The 22,273-nt window shown below is 41.8% G+C and overlaps 1 protein-coding gene across 1 annotated transcript; it reads right to left on the bottom strand.

Moving 5' to 3' along the window:
- Nucleotides 1-1,401: 1,401 nt before the first annotated feature.
- Nucleotides 1,402-19,230, bottom strand: LOC141176194 (gastrula zinc finger protein XlCGF66.1-like). Its single transcript, XM_073660187.1, has 6 exons — nucleotides 19,085-19,230; nucleotides 18,776-18,955; nucleotides 18,573-18,693; nucleotides 18,392-18,489; nucleotides 18,103-18,193; nucleotides 1,402-1,969 (listed from the first exon to the last, which is right to left on the bottom strand). Exons 1-6 carry the CDS (start codon nucleotides 19,139-19,141, stop codon nucleotides 1,533-1,535), a joined length of 984 nt encoding a protein of 327 aa, XP_073516288.1. The 5' UTR covers nucleotides 19,142-19,230; the 3' UTR covers nucleotides 1,402-1,532.
- Between the last annotated feature and the right edge of the window lie 3,043 nt (nucleotides 19,231-22,273).

Below are 22,273 nucleotides of genomic sequence, written 5' to 3'. Positions count from 1 at the left end.
TTCTTAATATTTGCACAGTTTACCTCAATTTGTTATTTCGGGTGGGAATTGAACTCACTCCCGCTTCATTTTTTGTTTTGCCATTCATTTTGCTCGAAGATCTCTTCTTTATTCCTCTTTCATGGCTTCTCTGGAGGATTGTACTAACATTTTCCCACGTTACGTCACGATTTCACCCAGCCTCTCACTCTAACAGCTGGGTTATCCCCGAATGCTGAGTTCATCTAAGTTCAGCGGAGGGACTTTCCCAGCAGCATAGATTTTTTCCCACGCTATTCTCTTAGCGATTTCTTTGGCCAGTATCTTTAGTTTAGTATCTTATTTCTCTTATACATTAACATTAAAAATGTGTTTTATATGTCCATATAATGTCTAATAATTAATATTCTAACATTCCAATGTGACAAACACTTTTATTCACTACAATCCACTTCTTAATAAATTTATGGTTTTATACACCCCAATCGCCCCTTTTTAATCCTCTGGTTCATTCACTCTTCTCCATTACATCGCTCACGCCAATGTCGATACTTTTGTTCTGTGACTTCTTGCCCAACCTACATAACTATATTTTTACATCACACTATATTTATATTTAGATTAAATTTATCACCAGAAATGTGTATTTTATTATTGTTTACAAGATAAATGAAATTGAGAAAATAAAAATATGTAATTTTGAAAGCTTTTATCATCATTTCTTCTTAAATTATTTACATTATTAAACTTTGACATATCATGTGTTCTTTTTTGGCGCCACATTTTTTCAAATTCGCCAGTGTATATACTGTATATGGCTGTGTTCTGTCATTTGTCATATGTTTTTTGCCCTGAGGAGGAAGTATATTACTTTGACACGGATAGACAATAAAATAAAGCATGTTTTTCTAGTGTGGACCTGGATTAACTGTCATCTTCCAGCAGCGCGGATTTTCCACTTTTCGTTCCTTTCCACATACTACTGTTTCAGGAAACCAACTGCACGTCAGCAGGTACCACAGTTATAACTACAGTCGGTAGCGGAGAGCTTTGGGAAGCACTCATAGTACTAGAAAACTGACCCTGCAGCTGGGACTGTGAAGATCCTAGCTTGTAGTATTTCCTGGCCAGATCCTGGATCATCTGGGTCAGATTCGCTGCCTGATCACAGAGTGTAGGAATTGGATCCATTATTGGATATAATGTGATGCTAGTCACCACTCATGGACAGGCTGTGAGGCAGATTAGTCAAACATACCGGGGTCAGATACCAAGAGAGCACTTAGAAAACAAAAGAGAAAAGACAGGCGAAGTCCATCAAAACACCGACAACTCAGCACACCCCTGCACCACATGGCATGACTGAGCTGTCAGTCACAGCATCCGAGACACACTAAGCAGAGAAATTGTGACACTCTGATGTTTATTAGGCTGATATTTATTTAGAGTTGATTTCCGTATAAATTATTTCTCACATTAAGAACATGAAAAAGACTTCTGCCTGTGTGACTGCTCTGGTGACTAAGAAAAGATGATTTCTTCACAAAACATTTTCAACATTCTGAACGTGAAAAAGGCTTCTCCCCTGTGTGGGTTCTCTGGTGTCTAACAAAATATGATTTCTGGTTAAAACATTTCCCACATTTGAAACAAAAAAATCTATTCCCTGCTGAGTGAATTTTTTGATGTTTAAGAATATACTTTTCAACGGAAACACTATTTCCATTTTCTGAATGTGAAAATGGCTTCTTTGCATTAGGAGCAGTTCGTTTTTTAATGCTTATTTTGTGACTTTGATTTTCCATAGTGGTTGGTAATGAATCAGAAGACAGGACCTGTTTGATAGGATCAGATGACAGATCTTTGCTGTGAAGGGATGATGGTATATCTGGAGTAATGGCATTCACTTCAATTACATCTGGGATCTCAAGACCATTTGATTTGAAAACTGGAGATGTCAGCTGTCCCTCTGATCTCCTGGTACAGTCATCTGCCAAGAAAAAAAAAAACTAATTATTATTTTTGAATAAAATATCCTTGAATTTTATATTTTTGAACATTTCTACTTAAACTGTCTGTAAAAATGGAAATTTATGTAAAAAAATTTAATTATTCACCAAGACAATGACAGTTCACAGTCTAATAGAAAACCTCATAGCATGAAGCAGTTGACCGTGGTGTTCAACTGATTCTGCCTCCCAAATATGGAATAAAAGCCACCAAACAGTGTTATATAGGTGAAAATAATAACAAGAAAAGCTTCTACTCATCTCACGAAAAAACAAGTCCCCACTCAGGTCCATCATCTGTCAGTGGAAAAACAAAGGTTTCCACATTATTAGTGGCTCAGATACTCTACAAATACACCCTAGGGCGTGGAGAGCAATGAATATTCATCTTCCTTAATAGCGCGAACACTGTAGCCACAGCACAGCTCCTGCTGTGCTCGGCGGTCAGTGTGCCTACTATTAAAGACCATGAATATTCACTACTACCCACTCTCCTGGATTGTAGTGAATAATCATGGTTTTTAATAGTGGGCACACAGACCTCCGAGCACAGCAGGAGCCGCACTGCAGCTACAGTGTGTGCGCTGTTATGGAGAGTGAATGGTCACTGCTCTCAACACACACAGTCCCAGCATGGGGAGCAGTGACTATTCCGGCACAGCATCTCAGTGTGAGGGTACATGACAGGGACGCCATGCGCCCCCTGCCATGAGAGGCGCACACAGTGAGTGTCGGCAGCAGAGCGGGACGCCATGTTTTACCAGTATGGGGACCAGAGGTGGCCATGCATTACCAGGGCAGGGATCAGGGGGGGCATGCATTACCAGGATGGGGATCAGGGAGGGCATGCATTACCAGAATGGAGATGAGGGGGGCCAGGCATTACCAGCATGGGGATCAGGGGGTGCCATGCATACCAGGATGGGGATCAGGGAGGGGGTGCCAAGCATACCAGGATGGGGATCGGGGGGTGCCAAGCATACCAGGATGGGGATCAGGGGGTGCCATGCATACCAGGATTGGGGATCAGGGGATGCCAAGCATACCAGGATGGGGATCAGGAGGTGCCTTGCATACCAGGATGGGGATCAAGGAGTGCCATTCATACCAGGATGGGGATCAGGAGGTGCCTTGCATACCAGGATGGGGATCAAGGAGAGCCATTCATACCAGGATGGGGATGAGGGGTGCCATGCATATGGGGATGGGGGCCACATATAACAGGAAGGAGGGGGGCATATATACCAGGATGGGGAAATTAAAAGAATTGGGGGACATTACCCCTTTAACAGTGTCAGCAGCAGACCCCCTTCCCCTAAAATAATGCATCATGACCACAATTTTTGCTTAATTTTTTTTTCTATTTTGCTACTCTAAAACCTAGGTGCGTCCTATGGTCTGGTGCGTCTTTTAGTCTGAAAAATACGATAAGTGTAGCAGCCAATAATCTATATAAAATATAAATAAATAAATTGGTCCCCTTGGGAGGTTGTGGGGCCTTGACCATATGGTATTTATCCTTACTTATATGTTATATTTATTTTTGCATATAATGTATCTAGTATAGAACTTTTATTTATATATCCACTGGGATTTAATTAAGAATTTATTTATATTTTATATAGATTATTGGTTGCTACATTTATTTATTATATCTATGCACGTTATCATATATTTAGGATTAACCATTCATTGTCATCTACATGCTATACCCCATATATATAGTTTTCTCCTTGTAATCCCTTCCTTTTTTGGTTTTATCATTTATATTAATAAAAATTAAAAAATGTTATATTTTAAATACATTTTTCTGTTTAGTCATTATTTATTTGAGTAGGTTTAGTGCATGAAATAAGTTTTTGATCATCTACTAACCAGCAAGAATTCTGTCTCTCATAGACCTGTTGGTTTTTCTTTAAGAAGCCCTCCTACTCTGCACTCCTACCTGTTCTAATTGCACTTGTTTGAACTCATTACATCTATACAAGACACCTATCCACACATAATCAATATCACTCCAACCTCTCCACCATGGCCAAGACCAAACAGATGTCTAAGGACACCAAGGACAAAATTTTAGACCTACACAAGGTAGGGATAGGCTCCGCGACAATAGGCAAGCAGCTTGTTGAGAAGACAACTGTTAGTGCAATTAATAGGAAATGGAAGAAACACAAGATGACCGTCAATCTTCTTGTCTGAGGCTCTGTGACGACACAGCTTATCTTAATCAGCCATACGTCTAGATTTGTTAAGCCAAGAGAAATGCACTATTGTGTTTGTGTTGACTTTAAAACTTGTGTGTGTTTCTTTGGTAGGTCAAGAAGAACAGACCAGTATTTGTATAACGCTGAATGTTGTCTTCTCTTGGTTCTGAAACAATGACGTTTGTTACTATACTAATTTCATATTATACTAAAGCCAGCTAGATGTTGATTTAAAGAACCACCCCCCCCCCCTGCTATGTCGGCTGTGTGGGTGATTGCCCTGTGGATGTGTACTTGAAAGAACAAATGTGAACTATTTAAAGAACCCATGCCTCTGTAGCAGGCAGAATTGAAAGAGACTTTACAAGTAGAATCAAAGATCAGACTCTCTTCAGACCATCAGCTTGGTAGCATCAGTTTATTCAAAGAGACACAGATTTGTATTCTACAAGATTCCAGCCTAAGGGTATATGGCCCTGACTGGAAAGATACGTATCTGCTCCATTGACCATCAGAGAGCCCATGGAAACATTTGGAGAGACCAGGTTGGGACGATGAAGTCACCTGGCCCCTTGGATATGTTGTTTGGGGTTGCCAGGTGGGACCCTCCGGTAGCCTGGAACCCATGGAGACATTCTATCTGAGAAGCCAGATTGAGACCAGCTGGTCATCTGGCCCCATGGAAACTCTTGGAGAGGCCAGGGTGGGACCCTTGGGTCTCCTGGCCTTGTACCTCGATGGACTGTCAGCTTCCTAAGCTTGTCGATACCTTCTCTCTGTGGGGGCCCGCCAAAAGCGGGGAGCCTCTGGTTGAGGTAATTAGCCTTGGAAGTCCAAAAGTTGCAGCTGTTCTATCCCAGGCGGGCCAGCAGAAGGGTGAGACTGTGTAATGTTGTGCCATCTTAGGTATTTGCTGGGACTGTTCTATGGGTTTATTGTCCATTTGGTGGTTCAATAAAGTATTGCCACACTGTTTTACCCTCACCCTGTGTTGTCTGAGTAGATTTATGCCCACGAAAGACCCTGTTTCTTCACAGGCTCCATGCAGGCTTCATCTCGCCTCGTGCGGTAAGGATGATTCTGAGAAAGGTCATAATCAGCCCAGAACTACACAGGAGGATCTGGTCAATGACCTGAAGAGAGCTGGGACCAGAGTCTCAAACATTACCGTTAGTAACACCTCGCCGTCATGGATTAAAATCCTGAAGCACTCCCAAGGTCCCACTGCTCACGCCAGCACATGTCCAGGCCAGTTTGAAGTTCGCCAATGACCATTTGGATGATCCAGAGGAGGCATGGGAGAAGGTCATGTGGTCAGATGAAACCAAAATAGAACTTTTTGGTATCAACTCCACTCTCAATGTTTGGAGGAAGAAGAATGAGTACAACCCCCAGAACACCGTCCCAACTGTGAAGCATGGTAGGGGAAACATCATACTTTGGGAATGCTTTTCTGCAAAGGGGTCATGTATTGCGAGATTTTGGCCAATAACCTTCCCTCAGTAAGAGCATTGAAGATGGGTCATGGCTGGGTCTTCGAGCATGACAAAGACCCGAAACACACAGTCAGGGCAACTAAGGAGTGGCTCCGTAAGAAACATTTCAGGTCCTGGAGGGCCTAGCCAGTCTCCAAACCTGAACCCAATAGAAAATCTTTGGAGGGAGCTGAAACTCAATGTTGCCCAGCGACAGCCCCGAACCTGAAACATCTGGAGAAGATCTGTATGGAGGAGTTGACGAAAATCCCGGCTGCAGTGTGTGCAAACCTGGTCAAGAACTACAGGAAACATCTGACCTCTGTAATTGTAACAAAGGTTTCTGGACCAAATATTAAGATCTGTTTGTTTATTGTTTCAAATATTTATTTCATGCAATAAAATGAAAATTAATTATGTAAAAATCATACAATGTGATTTTCTGGATTTTTTTTTGATTCTGTCTCGCACAGTTGAAGTGTACCTACGATAAAAATTATTGATCTCTCCATTCTTTGTAGGTGGGAAAACTTGCAAAATCGGCAGCGTATCAAATACTTATTTTCCTAACTGTTATGTGTTGCGCAATAAAATGGCAAATGTGCAATTTTCACTTTGCAACATCGTCTGTGTGCTAATTTCCAGTAAGTGGATGTGGAGTCAAAATCGTCACTAGTCCTATAGATTAATTCACTGAGGGTTATAATTTCCAAAATGGAGTCACTTTATGGGGATTTCTACTGCTCTGGTTTTCTGACATTTTGTCATATTAAGGTTTCTGGTGGGTCCCATCTCCTCTGGGATCTGCTCCTGCGATGTCTGCTTCTCTTGCCAGAAGCCGCCTTATTCATCCTGCAGGCGGCGCTGGTGATGGAGGAGACGTCAGAACCAGAAGCTCTGGGCGGCGCAGGCTCTGTTCAGCCACTAAGATTAGGGTTGCTGGGACCAGTAGTACCACCCAGTCTGGCAGTATGGGTGTGTGTGCTGTCCACCTGGAGTAATCTGCTCCCTGCTTCAGCCATTTGGAAAGCACCGCACCCTACTAAAGCTGGAAGCATATTGCCGGAAGCTGCCAGATCCAGCCTTGTCCTCCTCTGGTTCAGTCCTCTGTGCTCAGCTCCCGGCTTGTGTATTTGTTTCCTGTTGTGACCTCGGCCCGTTTACTGACTACTCTTGTGTCTTCTGATTTTGTATTTTCTCTGCCCTCCTGGTTCTGACCCGGCTAACGGACTATTCTTCTTCCCATCTCACACTACAGAACAACAGGTAATACTGTGGCCCTACAGATACACTAGAACTTAGTGATGTTTTTTTACATAGGGGTCTCTGTCTAAGTCCAAATCTATTTAGAGGAGTTAACCCCTTTACCCCCCAAGGCTGTTTGCACCTTCATGACCAGGCCAAATTTTACAGTTTTACAGTGTCACTTTATGAGGTAATAACTCTGGAACGCTTCAACGGATCCCACTGATTATGAGCTTTTTTCGTGACATATAGAACTTTATGTTAGTGGTAACATTTCTTTGATATTACTTGTGTTTATTTGTAAAAATAATCAAAATTTGGCAAAAACTTAATTTTATGAACTTAAATCAGTTATATCACACAAATTAGTTAATAAATAACATTTCTCACAGGTCTACTTTATATCAGCACAATTTTTTAAACAATTTTCTTGTTTGTTAGGAAATTAAAAGGGTTAAAATTTGACCAGAGATTTCTCATTTTTCCAACAAAATTTACAAAACCATTTTTTTAGGGACCACATCACATTTGAAGTGACTTCAGGGGCCTATATGACAGATGACATATACTCAAAAGTGACACCATTCTAAAAACTGCACCCCTCAATGTGCTGAAAACCACATTCAAGTAGTTTATTAACCCTTCAGATGCTTCACAGGAATTTTTGTACTGTGGAAGGAAAAATGAACATTTAACTTTGTCACAAAAATTTTACTTTAGGGTAACAGGAAAAAATGGACCCAAAATTTGTTGTGCAATTTCTCCTGAGCACGCCGATATACCATATGTAGAGGAAAACTACTGTTTGGGCGTGCAGCAGGACTTGAAAGGAACACCATTTGACTTTTTGAATGCAAAATTTTCTGGAATAATTAGCGGGCGCCATGTCGCGTTTGGAGAGCTTTTAATGTGTCTAAACAGTGCAACCACAAGTGACACCATTTTGGAAACCTCTCAGGGAACTTATTTAGATGTGCGGTGAGCACCTTGAATCCCCAGATGCTTCACAGAAATTTATAACATTGAATCGTGTAAATAAAAATCACATTTTTCCAAAAACAATGTTATTTTAGCCCCAATTTTTTTATTTTCACAAGGATTGCAGGAGAGAATGGACACCAAAATTTGTTGTGCAATTTCTCCTGAGTGCGCAGATACCCCTTATGTGGTCGAAAACTACTTTTGAGGCACAGTGCCAATCTCAGAAAAGAAGAGGTGCCATATTGGAGTTCACATTTTGCTGGACTGGTTTGAGGGTACCATGTCACATTGGCAGAGCCCCTGAGGTGTCAGAAGAGCAGAACCCCCCATATGAGACCTCATTTTACAAACTACACCTCTCAAGGAATTCATCTAGGGGTGCAGTGATCACAACAGGTGGGTCACCGAATTTTATACTATTGGGCAATTAAAAAAATAATTCCATTTTTACCACTAAAATTTTGTTTTAGACCCAGATTTTACATTTTTACAATGGGAAATGGGTAAAAATTGCATCAAAATTTGTCCCACAATTTCTGCTGACTGTATACCCCACATATGTGGTTGCACAGTACTGCTGGCATGACTCTGTTGTCAGGTATCCCGGGGGCAGGAGCTCCTTCCTGTCCCTAACATTAGGGGCACCCTAGCTGGTCCTGCTCCCCGGATTACTTCTGAAGGTAAAGACACCGGGCGCCACGTACCTTGTCTGAGTTCCTCAATCCGCCCACAGTCTGTTCCCTTCCACCACCCAGGGAAGAGGGGAGTAGTAATGTATGGCTGAACCCCAACCAGACTAACAAGGTAATACAAATAGGGCTAAAGGAAAATACCAATCATACAAATAAATGCACACAAACAACAGAGGTTAACACTGGGAAGTGGAGGATGGGGGACAAACCTAAATAGAAGAAGAAGAGGATAACACACAAACTAAACCACGCAACAGTCTTAGCTTAATCCTCCAAACGCCTTCTCAAACAACAACAGTCCAGCACACTCCTAGAACCATGCAGCATAAGCTAGCTCTGGTAGGATAGCCTGCCAAAGCCCAGTATATATAGGAGCGGGGAGTGGCTAACAGCGAACAGGTGAGATGATGGTAAGCTTCTAGGAGCTTACAACTGAGCAGATTAACCCCCGGCAGAAACCTGCACTGTTTAATATGAAGGTGAAAGGCTTTTAATGAGTGGGAGGAATTAGAAGCTGCAGTCTTCTGGCTCCTCTCCGTCACAGTAAATCCATGTCAACTGCTTAGCCATACGGTGAGACTCGGGAGGGACAGAGCGCTATTGGTTTTAGCAGAAACCCAGTATAGTAATACAGTAGGCATCCTGGAGCACAGAATTTTCTGTATTAGTTTACGGACTCCATATACAGAACCCCTAAGTGCTACAAGAGCACAATCACCGCTCAAGTTACCCCATTTTGGAAATTATACCCTTTGGGAATTTATCTACAGGTGTTGTGACGATTTTGACTCCTTGGGTTTTCCAGAAACAAGCAGCAGTGGATGTTGCTGAGTGAAAATTGCAAACTTCCGTTGTAGTGACCAGTACGCTGTAGTGACCAGTAGATTATTCCCGGCTTATGCTTCTGGAGACATGCACCCATACAGTAAGAGGGCTCTCAGCAGTACAGAAATGCCAAACATGTGGACACTAACTGCGGTTTAGGCTTACTGGTGCTCAGAAGGGAGGGGGCATTTAGTTTTAGGAGCACACAATTTGCTGAATTTATTTTTTTTATTTTGGGGTGCAAGGGCCATTTCGATTTTCCAGAGCCTTTGTGCCATCAGTAACATGGAAGCCCCCTATATTTCCGCTAACAGATGACGAACCCGAGTGGGAACTTGCTTTTTTTGTGGATTGAGTTGAAGCTGGGAACATTTTGGGAACATTTTACATAACATTTTGGATCACATTTATCCTGCACTCTATGCTGAGCACTTACATAAGGGTTTCCTTTTAAATCTCAGAGTGACGTAATTCAGATGAAACCCCGAGGCAGCAGAGTTACTCTCGACTCTGTCTGGCCTCTGTTCAGTGATGTCCTTTTTTCCCAGAGGTGCACAGAACTGTGGCCGATGACACTTTTATGCAAACCTAAAAAGATGGACACCGCCAGATCAAAGGCCAGACAGCATCCATGGTGCCTCCACCTGCCTCATTATAGGGAATATTCAGAGCGCAGGATAAATGTGAGCTGAGCCTTACTGCGATATTTGGGAGTTAGAATCAACAAATCAACAGCAGGTGAAGAATTGGTTTTATTTATTTTTTACGCTGCTCCTGTGCGGTATAGGTGATTAGACTACTTTATTCTTCGGGTCGGTGCAATTACAGCGATAGATTTATAGCGGGTTTTTATGTTTGGCTGCTATCACATACTAAAATACGCTTTTTTTCCCCAAAAAAACTAGTTTTTGCATAACCAGATTTTGTGAGCTATAATTTTTCCATATTTCTACTGAAAAAGTCATGTGAGGGCTTGTTTTTTGCAGGATGAGTTGACGTTTTTATTGGTACCATATTTGGGCAGATTACATTTTTTGATCGCTTTCTATTCTGATTTTTGAGAGGCAGAATAAACAAAAAACAACAATTCAAGAATTTTTTTTTTTTTGTTTTTTTTATGCCGTTCCACGTATGGTAAAATTGATAAGGCAGCTTTATTTTTCTAGTCAGTACGATTACCGCGATACAACATTATGTAGTTTTTTTATGTTTTGACGCTATTACAGAATAAAAACAATTTTATCGAAAAAAATATATTTTTGCATTGCTTCATTCTGAGAGCTATAATTTTTTGATTTTTCCCCTGATGGAGCTGTATGGCGGCTTGTTTTTTTGCAGGACAATGTGACGTTTTCATAGATACCATTTTTATGTACAGTACATTCATCTTTTTGATCGCATTTTATTCCACTTTTTGTTCTGCGGTATGATGATAAAGCATTGTTTTTTGCCTAGATTTTTACTTTTTTATGGTGTTTACTAATTGTATTAACTAGTGGGATGGTTTAATATGGTTGGGTCGCTCTAGACACGGCGATACCAAATATGTCTACTTTTATTGTTTATTTATCCATTTGATTTATAATAATATTTATTTATGGGTACAATATATTTTTTATTTTTTTAATTAGTATTTTGTGATTTTTTTAAAAAATATTGTTACAACATTTCTCCACTTTTTTACTTAGTCCCACTGTGGAACTTCCCAGCTTTAAAGGGGATACCCACCAGGCTAGGGAGCCTTTTAAGTCTGGAGTTAAGGGCATCTTTTTGTCCAGGCCTGACGGACGTTTGTCCCAAGCGGAGCTGATTTCATTCTGAAGAATTCTGGAATGTGCCTGACACCACTTTACACAGGGGATGCACAATGTCATGGTCCCCAGAACACTCATAGCTTCCCTGACCGTTACTTCCCTCTTTCTGCAAAAGGAACTGAATTTTTTTACTATGTCCCGAGCTTTCTTTTGAGGGAGTTTGGACAAGCCCCGGTGCGAATCTAATAGCACTCCCAAGAATATCTTCTGGTTGCTTGGAGCTAGGTCTGATTTTCCTAAATTTAGAACTCACCCCAAGTCTGACAATACTCGCATTACCCGACGCTGATGAAGAATTAACTGCGCGTCTGAATCTGCTACTAGAAGAAAGTCGTCTAGGTAGGGAATTATGACTATGCCCTCTCTCCTTAGACGGGAGACTACTTCCGTCACTATTTTGGTGAAAATACGGGGTGCCGATGACAGGCCGAACGGAAGACATTGGAACTGATAGTGGCTTACGCCACCTTTCCCTCTTGTTGCAAACCTGAGGTATCTCTGTCTTGAAGGGTGTATGGGAATATGGTAATATGCCTGCTTCAAATCCAAGGTACACATCACCGCGTCTTTGGGTACCAGAAGTATCACCGATTTTATTGACTCCATTTTGAACCTCTTGTACTTTACCCACTGGTTCAGGGGTCTGAGGTTTATAATTGTCCTGTACTCTCCCGATGGTTTTTTTATGGAGAACAGTCTGGAATAATGGCACCTGTATCTCTCTGAACGAGGGACCGGTGTTATTGCTCCGTCCTGGAGAAGCTGCCTGATGTCTACTTCCAGCCTTCTGAGGGCCGCTGTTGAACTGGCTTCCGTGATCTGAAATCGTCGGGGGGGGGAATTGAGAAAACTCGATCTTGTACCCGTGTTCTATAAGTTGTAAAATCCACTGATTTTGGGTTATTCTCTGCCAACTTCCTAGGAAATGCTGCAGCCGAATGCTGTCCAGTACAGGTCCAAAAACCTGTAGGCCGGAAAATGGGATAGCACAAAGTTTGTTTTTGGACTGCATATCGCCTGTCCAAGACCTCAGCCAGAGTGCCCTACGGGCCGAATTCAACAGTGCATCATTACTTGCCGCGAACCGGACAGATTCTGCTGACGCATCTGCCATGAAATTTACTGCCATCCTGACCATGTATAAAGCCTCGGCTATATCCTCCCTGGAAGCACTCTTTCTCAGTTTGGCTTCCAGGTCCTCCAACCATAAGCCTGCTGATCTGGCCATGGACGTGGCCGCAATATTGGTCTTGATGATTGCAGCTGAAGCCTCCCAGGCACTTCCTCTTTAATCATAGCCTTTACTTCGGCTCTAAATGTGGCCTGCTCCTCCGCCATAACTTTTGCTATACAGTCCTTGCACAGCTGTTTGTTATATGTGTCCAGAAGCCTGGTAGTACAAGTTGGGCATCGCCTAGCCCTCTTCTTAGGAACTGATCCCTTTGGGGTCCCTTTATTCTATGGACAGTATCAGACACAGGCAGTTTGTCAGGATAAATCACCATAGCTCAGCTACAAAAAAAGGGGGCCCATAGATGCTCACTTACATGACCCAGGGAGATGGCCGTGGAATCCGTGTGCTGCGCGGGGCTACCCTCCATAGCTCACTATAGGTGCAGTGCCTAACCGACAGACACACATGGACAGATTTTACCTGTCTGCCGTCTTCGCCGCCATCTTCCCCAGGCTTCTCCTTCCTGCTGACCTCCTAACCGGAAGTGCGTTCCAGGGTGGAACTCATGCCGCAGCCGCGTCACTGGAATTGCGCTGGCCGGCAGAGGCAGCACGCCCAGAGCCCTCCGAGGAGGGAAGCGGCGCCTTCCAGGAGCTCCGCTCCACTGGGCTGGCTGAGGGACCAGGACGGGTTTCAGCCGGCAGCCTGTCTTGACAGCGGGAGGAGACAGGTATGGCAACCCCTCCGTCCCCTGGGCTGCTCCTATGCTTTCAGCGCTGCTGCGCCCTCTCATGTGCCTGTCCGACTAGGGACAGGAAAAACACAGGCGATGGAGGGTGGGGAGGGGCCTTTAACCTCTCGTGTGTTCCTGCCCCTAGTCGGACATGAAGGACTACCTCCTGGTGTGCTGTCAGGAGGGACGTCCTGGAAAAAAACATTACACTCACCTTCCGATGGCCCCCGGTCTCCTTCTCCGATGCGTCCGGTCTCCTCGGTGTCTCGCAGTGGTGTAAAAGGACCTTCCATGACGTCATTTAGCCATGTGACAGGTCACTCGACCGCCGACGTCAGCACTGACACCCACCCACAGCGCTGATACACACCCACAGCGCTGACACACACCCACAGCACTGACACACACCCACAGCGCTGACACACTGAGCTTCCTAGTTTTGATTCCTACGATACCACAGTGTCTATGATATTAGACCTTCCTAGCTAGCACTAAGCCGAAGTTCAAGCCTTACGTGTTTCATCATTTTTTTATAACTGCCATGATCATCAGGGGCTAGCAGTCTGTTTAATATCTAAATAGAATTCGTTACTATGATAGTTTCTTGATAAACATATCGGCATGGTTGCTGGCCATGTTCGGCGGCCAAGCAAGCATGTCTTTATAGGTAGGAACATCCCACCTCCTTCCTCCCTATTCTCAACTTGACCAATCCTTGGACGGAAGTGTGAAAAACTTATTGCATCATTCCCTAGAAGACTCATGGCTGTACTAGCTCAAAGGGGGCTTCTACTCAATACTGAGTAAAGGGTCTGAATACTTATGACCATGTGATATTTCAGTTTTTCTTTTTTAATAAATATTCAAAAATTTCTACATTTCTGTTTTTTTTCAGTCAAGATGGGGTGCAGAGTGTACTTTACTGAGAAAAAAATGAACTTTTTAGAATTTACCAAATGGCTGCAATGAAACAAAGAGTGAAAAATGTAAAGGGGACTGAATACTTTCCATACACACTGTACTTTCTATCTGTGCAGCATTATTCATAATCTTACATCTACCAGAAATATATGCTTTGATCCAGGGTGGGCACCTTATTACATGTAATATTTCATAAATTTATGTATATTTATGTATGTGCCTTTTATAAGGTGGTTTACAGCTAATGCTTTTTCTGCCTTTTTAATTATGTTTTAACTTTTTGGTGCTTGTGTGTGGTATTTAATAAAATTTATAATTCTTCTTAAAATTATTATTTATTATTATTGACTTACTTATTCAGAATGTCTGGTGCCCATTTTTACACCCTTTTATTGTTCTTCTCTATATATTTCCTTGGATGCTGGGGCACAGCGTTCCTTTATAAATGTGTGGTGCCAGGTCTTCTTGTCTCTATACCCAGCTCTCTTCAGGTCATTGACCAGGTCCTCCCATGTAGTTCTGGGCTGATTCCTGACCTTTCTCAGAATCATCGCTGCCCCACCAGGCGAGATCTTGTATGGAGCCCCAGCCAGAGGAAGATTGACAGTCATCTTGTGTTTCGTCCATTTTCTAATATTGTGCCAACAGTTGTTGCCTTCTCTATTGTCCTGTAGCCCATCTGAGCCCTGTACAGGTCTACAATTTTCTCCCTGGTGTCCTTATACAGCTCTTTGGTCTTGGCCATGGGGGAGAGATTTGAGTGTGATTGATTGAGTGTGTGGACAGGTGTCTTTTATACAGGTAACGAGTTCAAACAGCAGCAGTTAATACAGGTAGTGAGTGCAGAGTAGGAGGGCTTCTTAAAGAAAAACTAACAGGTCTGTGAGAGGCAGAATTCTTGCTGGTTGGTAGGTGATCAAATACTTATTTCATGCAATAAAATGCAATTTAATTATTTAAAAATCATACAATGTGATTTTCTGGATTTTTTTTTACATTCTGTCTCTCACAGGTGAAGTGTACCTACGATAAACTTGAAAAATCAGCAGTGTATCAAATACTTATTTTCCCCATTCTTTTGCCTCTTGAGAAAGCCCATAATATAGGGGCAAAACGCGCGTCGAGGTTCTCTTCTGGTCACTTGGCACCTTAAGTTCATCCTGTTCCCGGTCTGCCTGTCACTTTTTCTCTACTGGCCCCCCCTACTAGCGATTGGTAAGGGATACTTGAATTTTTCTTGATATCTTATATATACCTGCACACTTGTGCGGCTACCCCTCATCTATGGTATATCTTACATGCTATTTGCTTGCCTTTCCCCTTCCCCCTTTTTTGTTTGGGGGGGCCTTTGATATATACATTTTCTATATATGTTACCATGTACTGTATTTTGTAATCTGCTATTTACTCTGTGTTGCCACTGCTGTGGCCTTTTTACTATTTTGTATCCAATAAAGCTACATTGATTTTATGCCTATATATACTCTGTTTCTCCTGTTATATCTGCATTCAATATTGAGTAGGCTTGTGGCTATTAGAAGCTATGTATTTCCTAGTTGTCTTTTCGCCACGACTTTAAAAAATGAAGGCCGTCTTGCATATACTTATTTTCCCCACTGTAGCAGCAGCTAGGGACGTCCATCACGATAGCTTCATCCTCATCGCTAATGCTATAATATGAGAAGTTCAGCTAACAGGCTCTTGTGATTGGCATTATCTAGGAGGCAGTGTATTGTACTATATGACTGTTGACAAGATTAGGGATAAAGCAAGAGAATCTCTCAATATCCTATAACTGCTGCTATAAGCACAAGATAAGAGAAACTGCCAATGTGTCGGCTTCATGAATTTTAAAGCAGCTTACCACAGTGAATTTATTCACAGTTCTTCTGAATAAATTGTTCTGTTAGATACAAACGGTAGGAAGATCTGTTATCCTGATTAAATAAATATAATTGATATACAGTACAGACCAAAAGTTTGGACACACCTTCTCATTTAAAGATTTTTCTGTATTTTCATGACTATGAAAATTGTACATTCACACTGAAGGCATCAAAACTATGAATTAACACATGTGGAATTATATACTTAACAAAAAAGTGTGAAACAACTGAAAATATGTCTTATATTCTAGGTTCTTCTAAGTAGCCACCTTTTGCTTTGATGACTGCTTTGCACACTCTTGGCATTCTCTTGATGAGCTTCAAGAGGTAGTCACCGGAAATGGTCTTCCAACAATCTTGAAGGAGTTCCCAGAAATGCTTAGCACTTGTTGGCCCTTTTGCCTTCACTCTGCGGTCCAGCTCACCCCAAACCATCTCGATTGGGTTCAGATCTGGTGACTGTGGAGGCCAAGTCATCTGGCGTAGCACCCCATCACTCTCCTTCTTGGTCAAATAGCCCTTACACAGCCTGGAGGTGTGTTTGGGGTCATTGTCCTGTAGAAAAATAAATGCAAACCGGATGGAATAGCATGCCGCTGCAAGTTGCTGTTGTAGCCATGCTGGTTCAGTATGCCTTCAATTTTGAATAAATCCCCAACAGTGTCACCAGCAAAGCACCCCCACACCATCACACCTCCTCCTCCATGCTTCACGGTGGGAACCAGGCATGTAGAGTCAATCCGTTCACCTTTTCTGCGTCGAACAAAGACACGGTGGTTGGAACCAAAGATCTCAAATTTGGACTCATCAGACCAAAGCACAGATTTCCACTGGTCTAATGTCCATTCCTTGTGTTCTTTAGCCCAAACAAGTCTCTTCTTCTTGTTGCCTGTCCTTAGCAGTGGTTTCCTAGCAGCTATTTTACCATGAAGGCCAGCTGCACAAAGTCTCCTCTTAACAGTTGTTGTAGAGATGTGTCTGCTGCTAGAACTCTGTGTGGCATTGACCTGGTCTTTAATCTGAGCTGCTGTTAACCTGCGATTTCTGAGGCTGGTGACTCAGATAAAGTTATCCTCAGAAGCAGAGGTGACTCTTAGTCTTCCTTTCCTGGGGCGGTCCTCATGTGAGACAGTTTCTTTGTAGCGCTTGATGGTTTTTGCAACTGCACTTGGGGACACTTTCAAAGTTTGCCCAATTTTTTGGACTGACTGACCTTCATTTCTTAAAGTAATGATGGCCACTCGTTTTTCTTTACTTAGCTGCTTTTTTCTTGCCATAATACAAATTCTAACAATCTATTCAGTAGGACTATCAGCTGTGTATCCACCTGACTTCTGCACAGCACAACTGATGGTCCCAACCCCATTTATAAGGCAAGAAATCCCACTTATTAAACCTGACCGGGCACACCTGTGAAGTGAAAACCATTTCCGGTGACTACCTCTTGAAGGTCATCAAGAGAATGCCAAGAGTGTGCAAAGCAGTCATCAAAGCAAAAGGTGGCTACTTTGAAGAACCTAGAATATAAGACATATTTTCAGTTGTTTCACACTTTTTTGTTAAGTATATAATTCCACATGTGTTAATTCATAGTTTTGATGCCTTCAGTGTGAATGTACAATTTTAAAAGTCATGAAAATGCAGAAAAATCTTTAAATGAGAAGGTGTGTCCAAACTTTTGGTCTGTACTGTATATTGCAATAATTTTGAGTGACAAACTCTTTACTACTAATATCCTAGCTGACTTTCAGTTCAGGGACCACTGAGTCAATCATTTTTACATTTTGCTACTATATTTCTAGTTTTAATCGTGAAAAAATAAAAGTTAATTTTTACCCTTTACTCCAATTGGATTAGTCTGTGAATTTTGGAAATATAAGTTTTGGAGATATATAATAATTTGTCAGAGCAATGAGTGGATTTACAGATCTGGGCAGTTAACAGTCAGCATCTACTAATCCCAGGGGGTAGGTGGATCCTCCAGGTTGTAAATTCTATAGAAAAGGACTTTCACAATTTCATAAAGTCATTTGAACAGTTTTAGGTGGAGGACAATGTTGTACTTTAACGGCAAAATGGTGATCACATGACCAATAAAGCAGCCACAGCCGGTGTCTGAGAAGAATCTGTGATTTCTCTGCATTTAGTGGTTAGTACTCACCTGGGTAGTCATATGTAGGAATCTCCTCTTTACACCACTCGTCACCCCTCACATATGTCTCTGTAGTATTAATATGGGTCAGATCTTCACCCTGAAACAAATATTGTAAAAGTCACAGACAGATGGAGAAGTCACATCTATGATCAGCTCTAATCCTGCCATCTCCACCATTCTCATTACACAAGTATAAAACATATAATACTGGTGGATAAAACAAGACTGAACACAAGACCTTCACAGCCGTCTACACATCATAGGGGAGATCTCATGACACCTTCTCTCCATCTACCTGATGATCCTGAGGAACATTGGGATCTTCTTGTTTACAGTCCAGTGGAAGAAGAGGACGGGGACATCTCTCTGGTGTTGTCCTCTTACTGGATAGATCTGGAGGAAACACATACAGGGGCTGAATTCATTCTTTACATACAGATAATTATAGGCCATGTGTATTTAGTCCTGTCTATTACCTGGTGATGTGAGGGGCTGGGGAACCTCCATCATGACGTTCTTGTACAGATCTTTGTGTCCTAAATACTCCCACTCCTCCATGGAGAAATAGACGGCGATATCGTGACACCTTATAGGAACCTGACACATACAATGATACTGTCATCCCTCGATCCCTTCATAGCGTTACTGTATAATGCCCCAGCATTCCCAGCAGTGTCACCTCTCCAGTCAGCAGCTCAATCATCTTGTAGGTGAGTTCTAGGATCTTCTGGTCATTGATGTCCTCATGTATCAGGGGGTGAGGTGGAGGCCCCGTGATTGGGCTCAGGGGTCTTCCCCATCCCTCAGACACAGGGTCCTGACAGCGCTCTCTAGAGGTCTTCTTCACTACTGTGTAATCCTGGTTATGGAGAGACACATTAATAAATCTCACTACAGACATTTCCAGAGTCCTCACCTCTCCAGTTCTGTTCATCTGTTATTCCCATAGATAAGAATGATGTAACGTGACGTCATCAGAATCTCTCACCTCTCCAGTAACCCGGAAGAGGATCTCTAGGGTGAGGTATAATATCCTCTCCGCCATCTAGTCTCTATCCATATCCATCCTTGATGGGTAAATCAGAAAAATTTGCTTATATAGAAGATATTCACTGAGAGGATCTGATATTGTAGAGACCTGAATGAGAAGATGATGAGCAGATGTAACGTCATAAAAATCCTGTGTAATAATACAATTACTGGAGATAATAAGGGAAACATATGAGGAGATTTATTATTTTACAGTATTTAGTTTTCTTATATACATATACTAATAAAACATATATAATTTAAGCCACAAACAACAAGCAGTTTCTTCCTTGGAGTCTGTAGCTGAATACGTTTCTCATAGACTCATCTTCCATAAAGCTAATTCTCGCCTCATTTACAGACACCGGAATCGGCATTAGTAATACTGCAGGAGATTTTACACGTGACATGAGAAATAACTACTTCATGATGAGGACATCTTCATCTTCTACTTTGGTTCTAGAAACATATTTGGCCAAAGTCCGTCACTGACTACATCACCACCGGCCGTCTATATGAATGTTTCCCGTCTTCGAACTGTAATGTTCTATCACGTTAGATCTCAGGTCTGATTCAGACATAGAAATTTGAGACATTTATAAAAGCTTGTTTGTAAGAACACAAAGACAATAGATATTTAATGCCAAATACTCCACGTACAGTGTATTTTTCTCTCTGGATATGATGGGATTTTTTTTTAGCATTTTCGCATAGGTTTCCATATGATACATGAAAAACACACCAAAAAAAAAAAATTGGGGATGGAGGTACCGTCGAAATATTATACAGTGTGTGGGTGGATGGCGATACTAGGGGAACAGTATACTGTGTGTGGGGGCCAAGAAAGGGGCACTGTACTATGGGAGCAATACATGATTCCTTCACAAAAACACCCTAAATGTAACATTTTTAAAACAACCCCACAATTTGTGAATCTTCAGGGTAAATCGCTATCTAACCATTTGATTAGAGCTGATACTATTACGCTAAAGTGTCTAAACAGACTTTCTTTCAGATCCATAAAGGGGCACTTTTCCGTGTTTGTCATGTCAGAACTGTTGGAGGATTATTACAGGTGACAGTTTTCCCACCAATTAGAAGGGACACCTGTGGAAATTGGTGTTTTTTTACCAGCTACAGTTCTGATGTGATTTACTCTGTAAAGTGCCTTGTGGTAAAGTGGACAAAAGTCATGATCAATTACAATCAGACTGAAGGAACATCGCTCCTCTATTCAGCTCTATGAACCTAGGATGAAATCCACTGCGGCCACTGCAAGAAAAAGAATGAAGAAGAGCAGAAGTTTGGTGAGACCACCGTGGCCAGACATTTCTTGGATGGTGATAAAAGTTCTGATCTCCGATGGTCGGTGTTAGAAGAGACGACCCCCGCAGATTCACAATCACAACGCAGTAAACTTCTACAGAGACGTGTTCTGAATTTACTCCCTGGAATCACTTTCTCCCAAAGGGTTAAATGACGTCTGTAACTTCATTGTCTTTCTATGAAGCTTCTTCTCTGAACTTTATTGCTCTGTTTTCTGAAGTATTTATATTACTCTCCAGAGTTCAGGAATGTATTAAGTCCTATATAAACTTCTGAGAAATAATTCTCTCTAATTCTGTGTTTCCAGGATTATTCTTGTGGGAATTGGCTGCAATATCCCCTGAGCAATATATTTCTAGTATTAACCCCTTTACGACCTTGCCTGTAATATTACGTAGCTGCGCCCTGGGCTTTATTGACCAGCTATGTACTATTACGCGTGCGGCGATGGGGCCCGCACACAAGCGGTGCGGGGCGATCGCCGCCTGGTGTCAGCTCATGGTCACAGCTGACACCCGGTGCTATGTGCAAGGAGCGGTCCCGCACCGCTCCCGGCACATTAGCTCCCACAATGCTGCAATCGAAGTTGATCGCAGCATTGCGGAAGTAAGAATCGGTACTCACCTCCTCTCCCGGCGTCCCGTGGCATCTGAGTCTGGTCTCGGATGTTGTCATGACGGCTCGATGTCGTCATGACAACATCCGGGTCAACAGGAGGCAGGAAGTTACTTTGGTCATGCGCAGTGCATGACCAAAGTAACCTCCCTGTGTGCAGCGCTGACAGGCTGCATAGCATAGGGAGCTGCTGCTGTTCTCTATGCTATACAGCCGATCAGGCTGCAAAAAGTGAAAGTCCCATAATGGGACAATGTAAAAGCAAAAAAAGTGTAAGAAAGTTTAAAAAAAAAAATTAAAAGAAAAAAAATTGTAAAAATATAAAAAAAAATGAAAAAAATAATACCCAAAAAATAAAAATATAATATACCCATCAATAAGTATTATTATGAAAAAAACAAAACAATAAAAAGTACACTTATTTAGTATCGCCGCGTCTAGAATGACCTGACCTATAAAACTGTCCCACTAGTTAACCCCTTTAGTGAACACTGTAAAAAAAATTAAAAAAACTAAGCAAAAAATGATGCTTTATCATCATACCGCCAAACAAAAAATGGAATAAAACGCAATAAAAAAAACGAATGTAAATAAAAATGGTACCGCTGAAAACGTCATCTTGTCCCGCAAAAAAACAAGGCGCCATACAGCTCCATCAGCCGAAAAATAAAAAAAGTTATAGCTCTCAGAATAAAGCGATACAAAAAAATTATTTTTTTTATAAAATAGTTTTTATTGTGTAAAAGCGCCAAAACATAAAAAAAACTATATAAATGTGATACCGCTGTAAACGTACTGACCCGAAGAATAAAGCTGCCTTATGAATTTCACCATACGCGGAACGGCATAAAAAAACAAACCAAAAAACAATTCCTGAATTGTTGTTTTTTGTTTATTCTGCCTCCCAAAAATCAGAATAGAAAGCGATCAAAAAATGTCACATGCCTGAAAATGGTACCAATAAAAACATCAACTTGTTCCGCAAAAAACAAGATGTCACATGACTCTGTCGGCCAAAATATGTAAAAATTATAGCTCTCAAAGTATGGCGATGCAAAAAATAGTCTTTGCAAAAAAATGCATCTTTAGTGTGTGACACCTGTCAATCATAAAAACCCGATATAAATCTGGTATCGCTGTAATCGCACCGACCCGAAGAATAAAGTCGTCTAATCACTTATACCGCACAAGGAACGGTGTAAAAAAT

The sequence above is a fragment of the Phyllobates terribilis genome, unplaced genomic scaffold (assembly GCF_046119375.1).
Source record: "Phyllobates terribilis strain yellow unplaced genomic scaffold, ASM4611937v1 Scaffold_17__1_contigs__length_24005725, whole genome shotgun sequence".
NCBI classification, from domain to species: Eukaryota; Metazoa; Chordata; class Amphibia; order Anura; family Dendrobatidae; genus Phyllobates; species Phyllobates terribilis.
The sequence above is the reverse complement of the archived record's forward strand: the minus strand, read 5'-3'. Positions and strand labels throughout refer to the sequence as shown.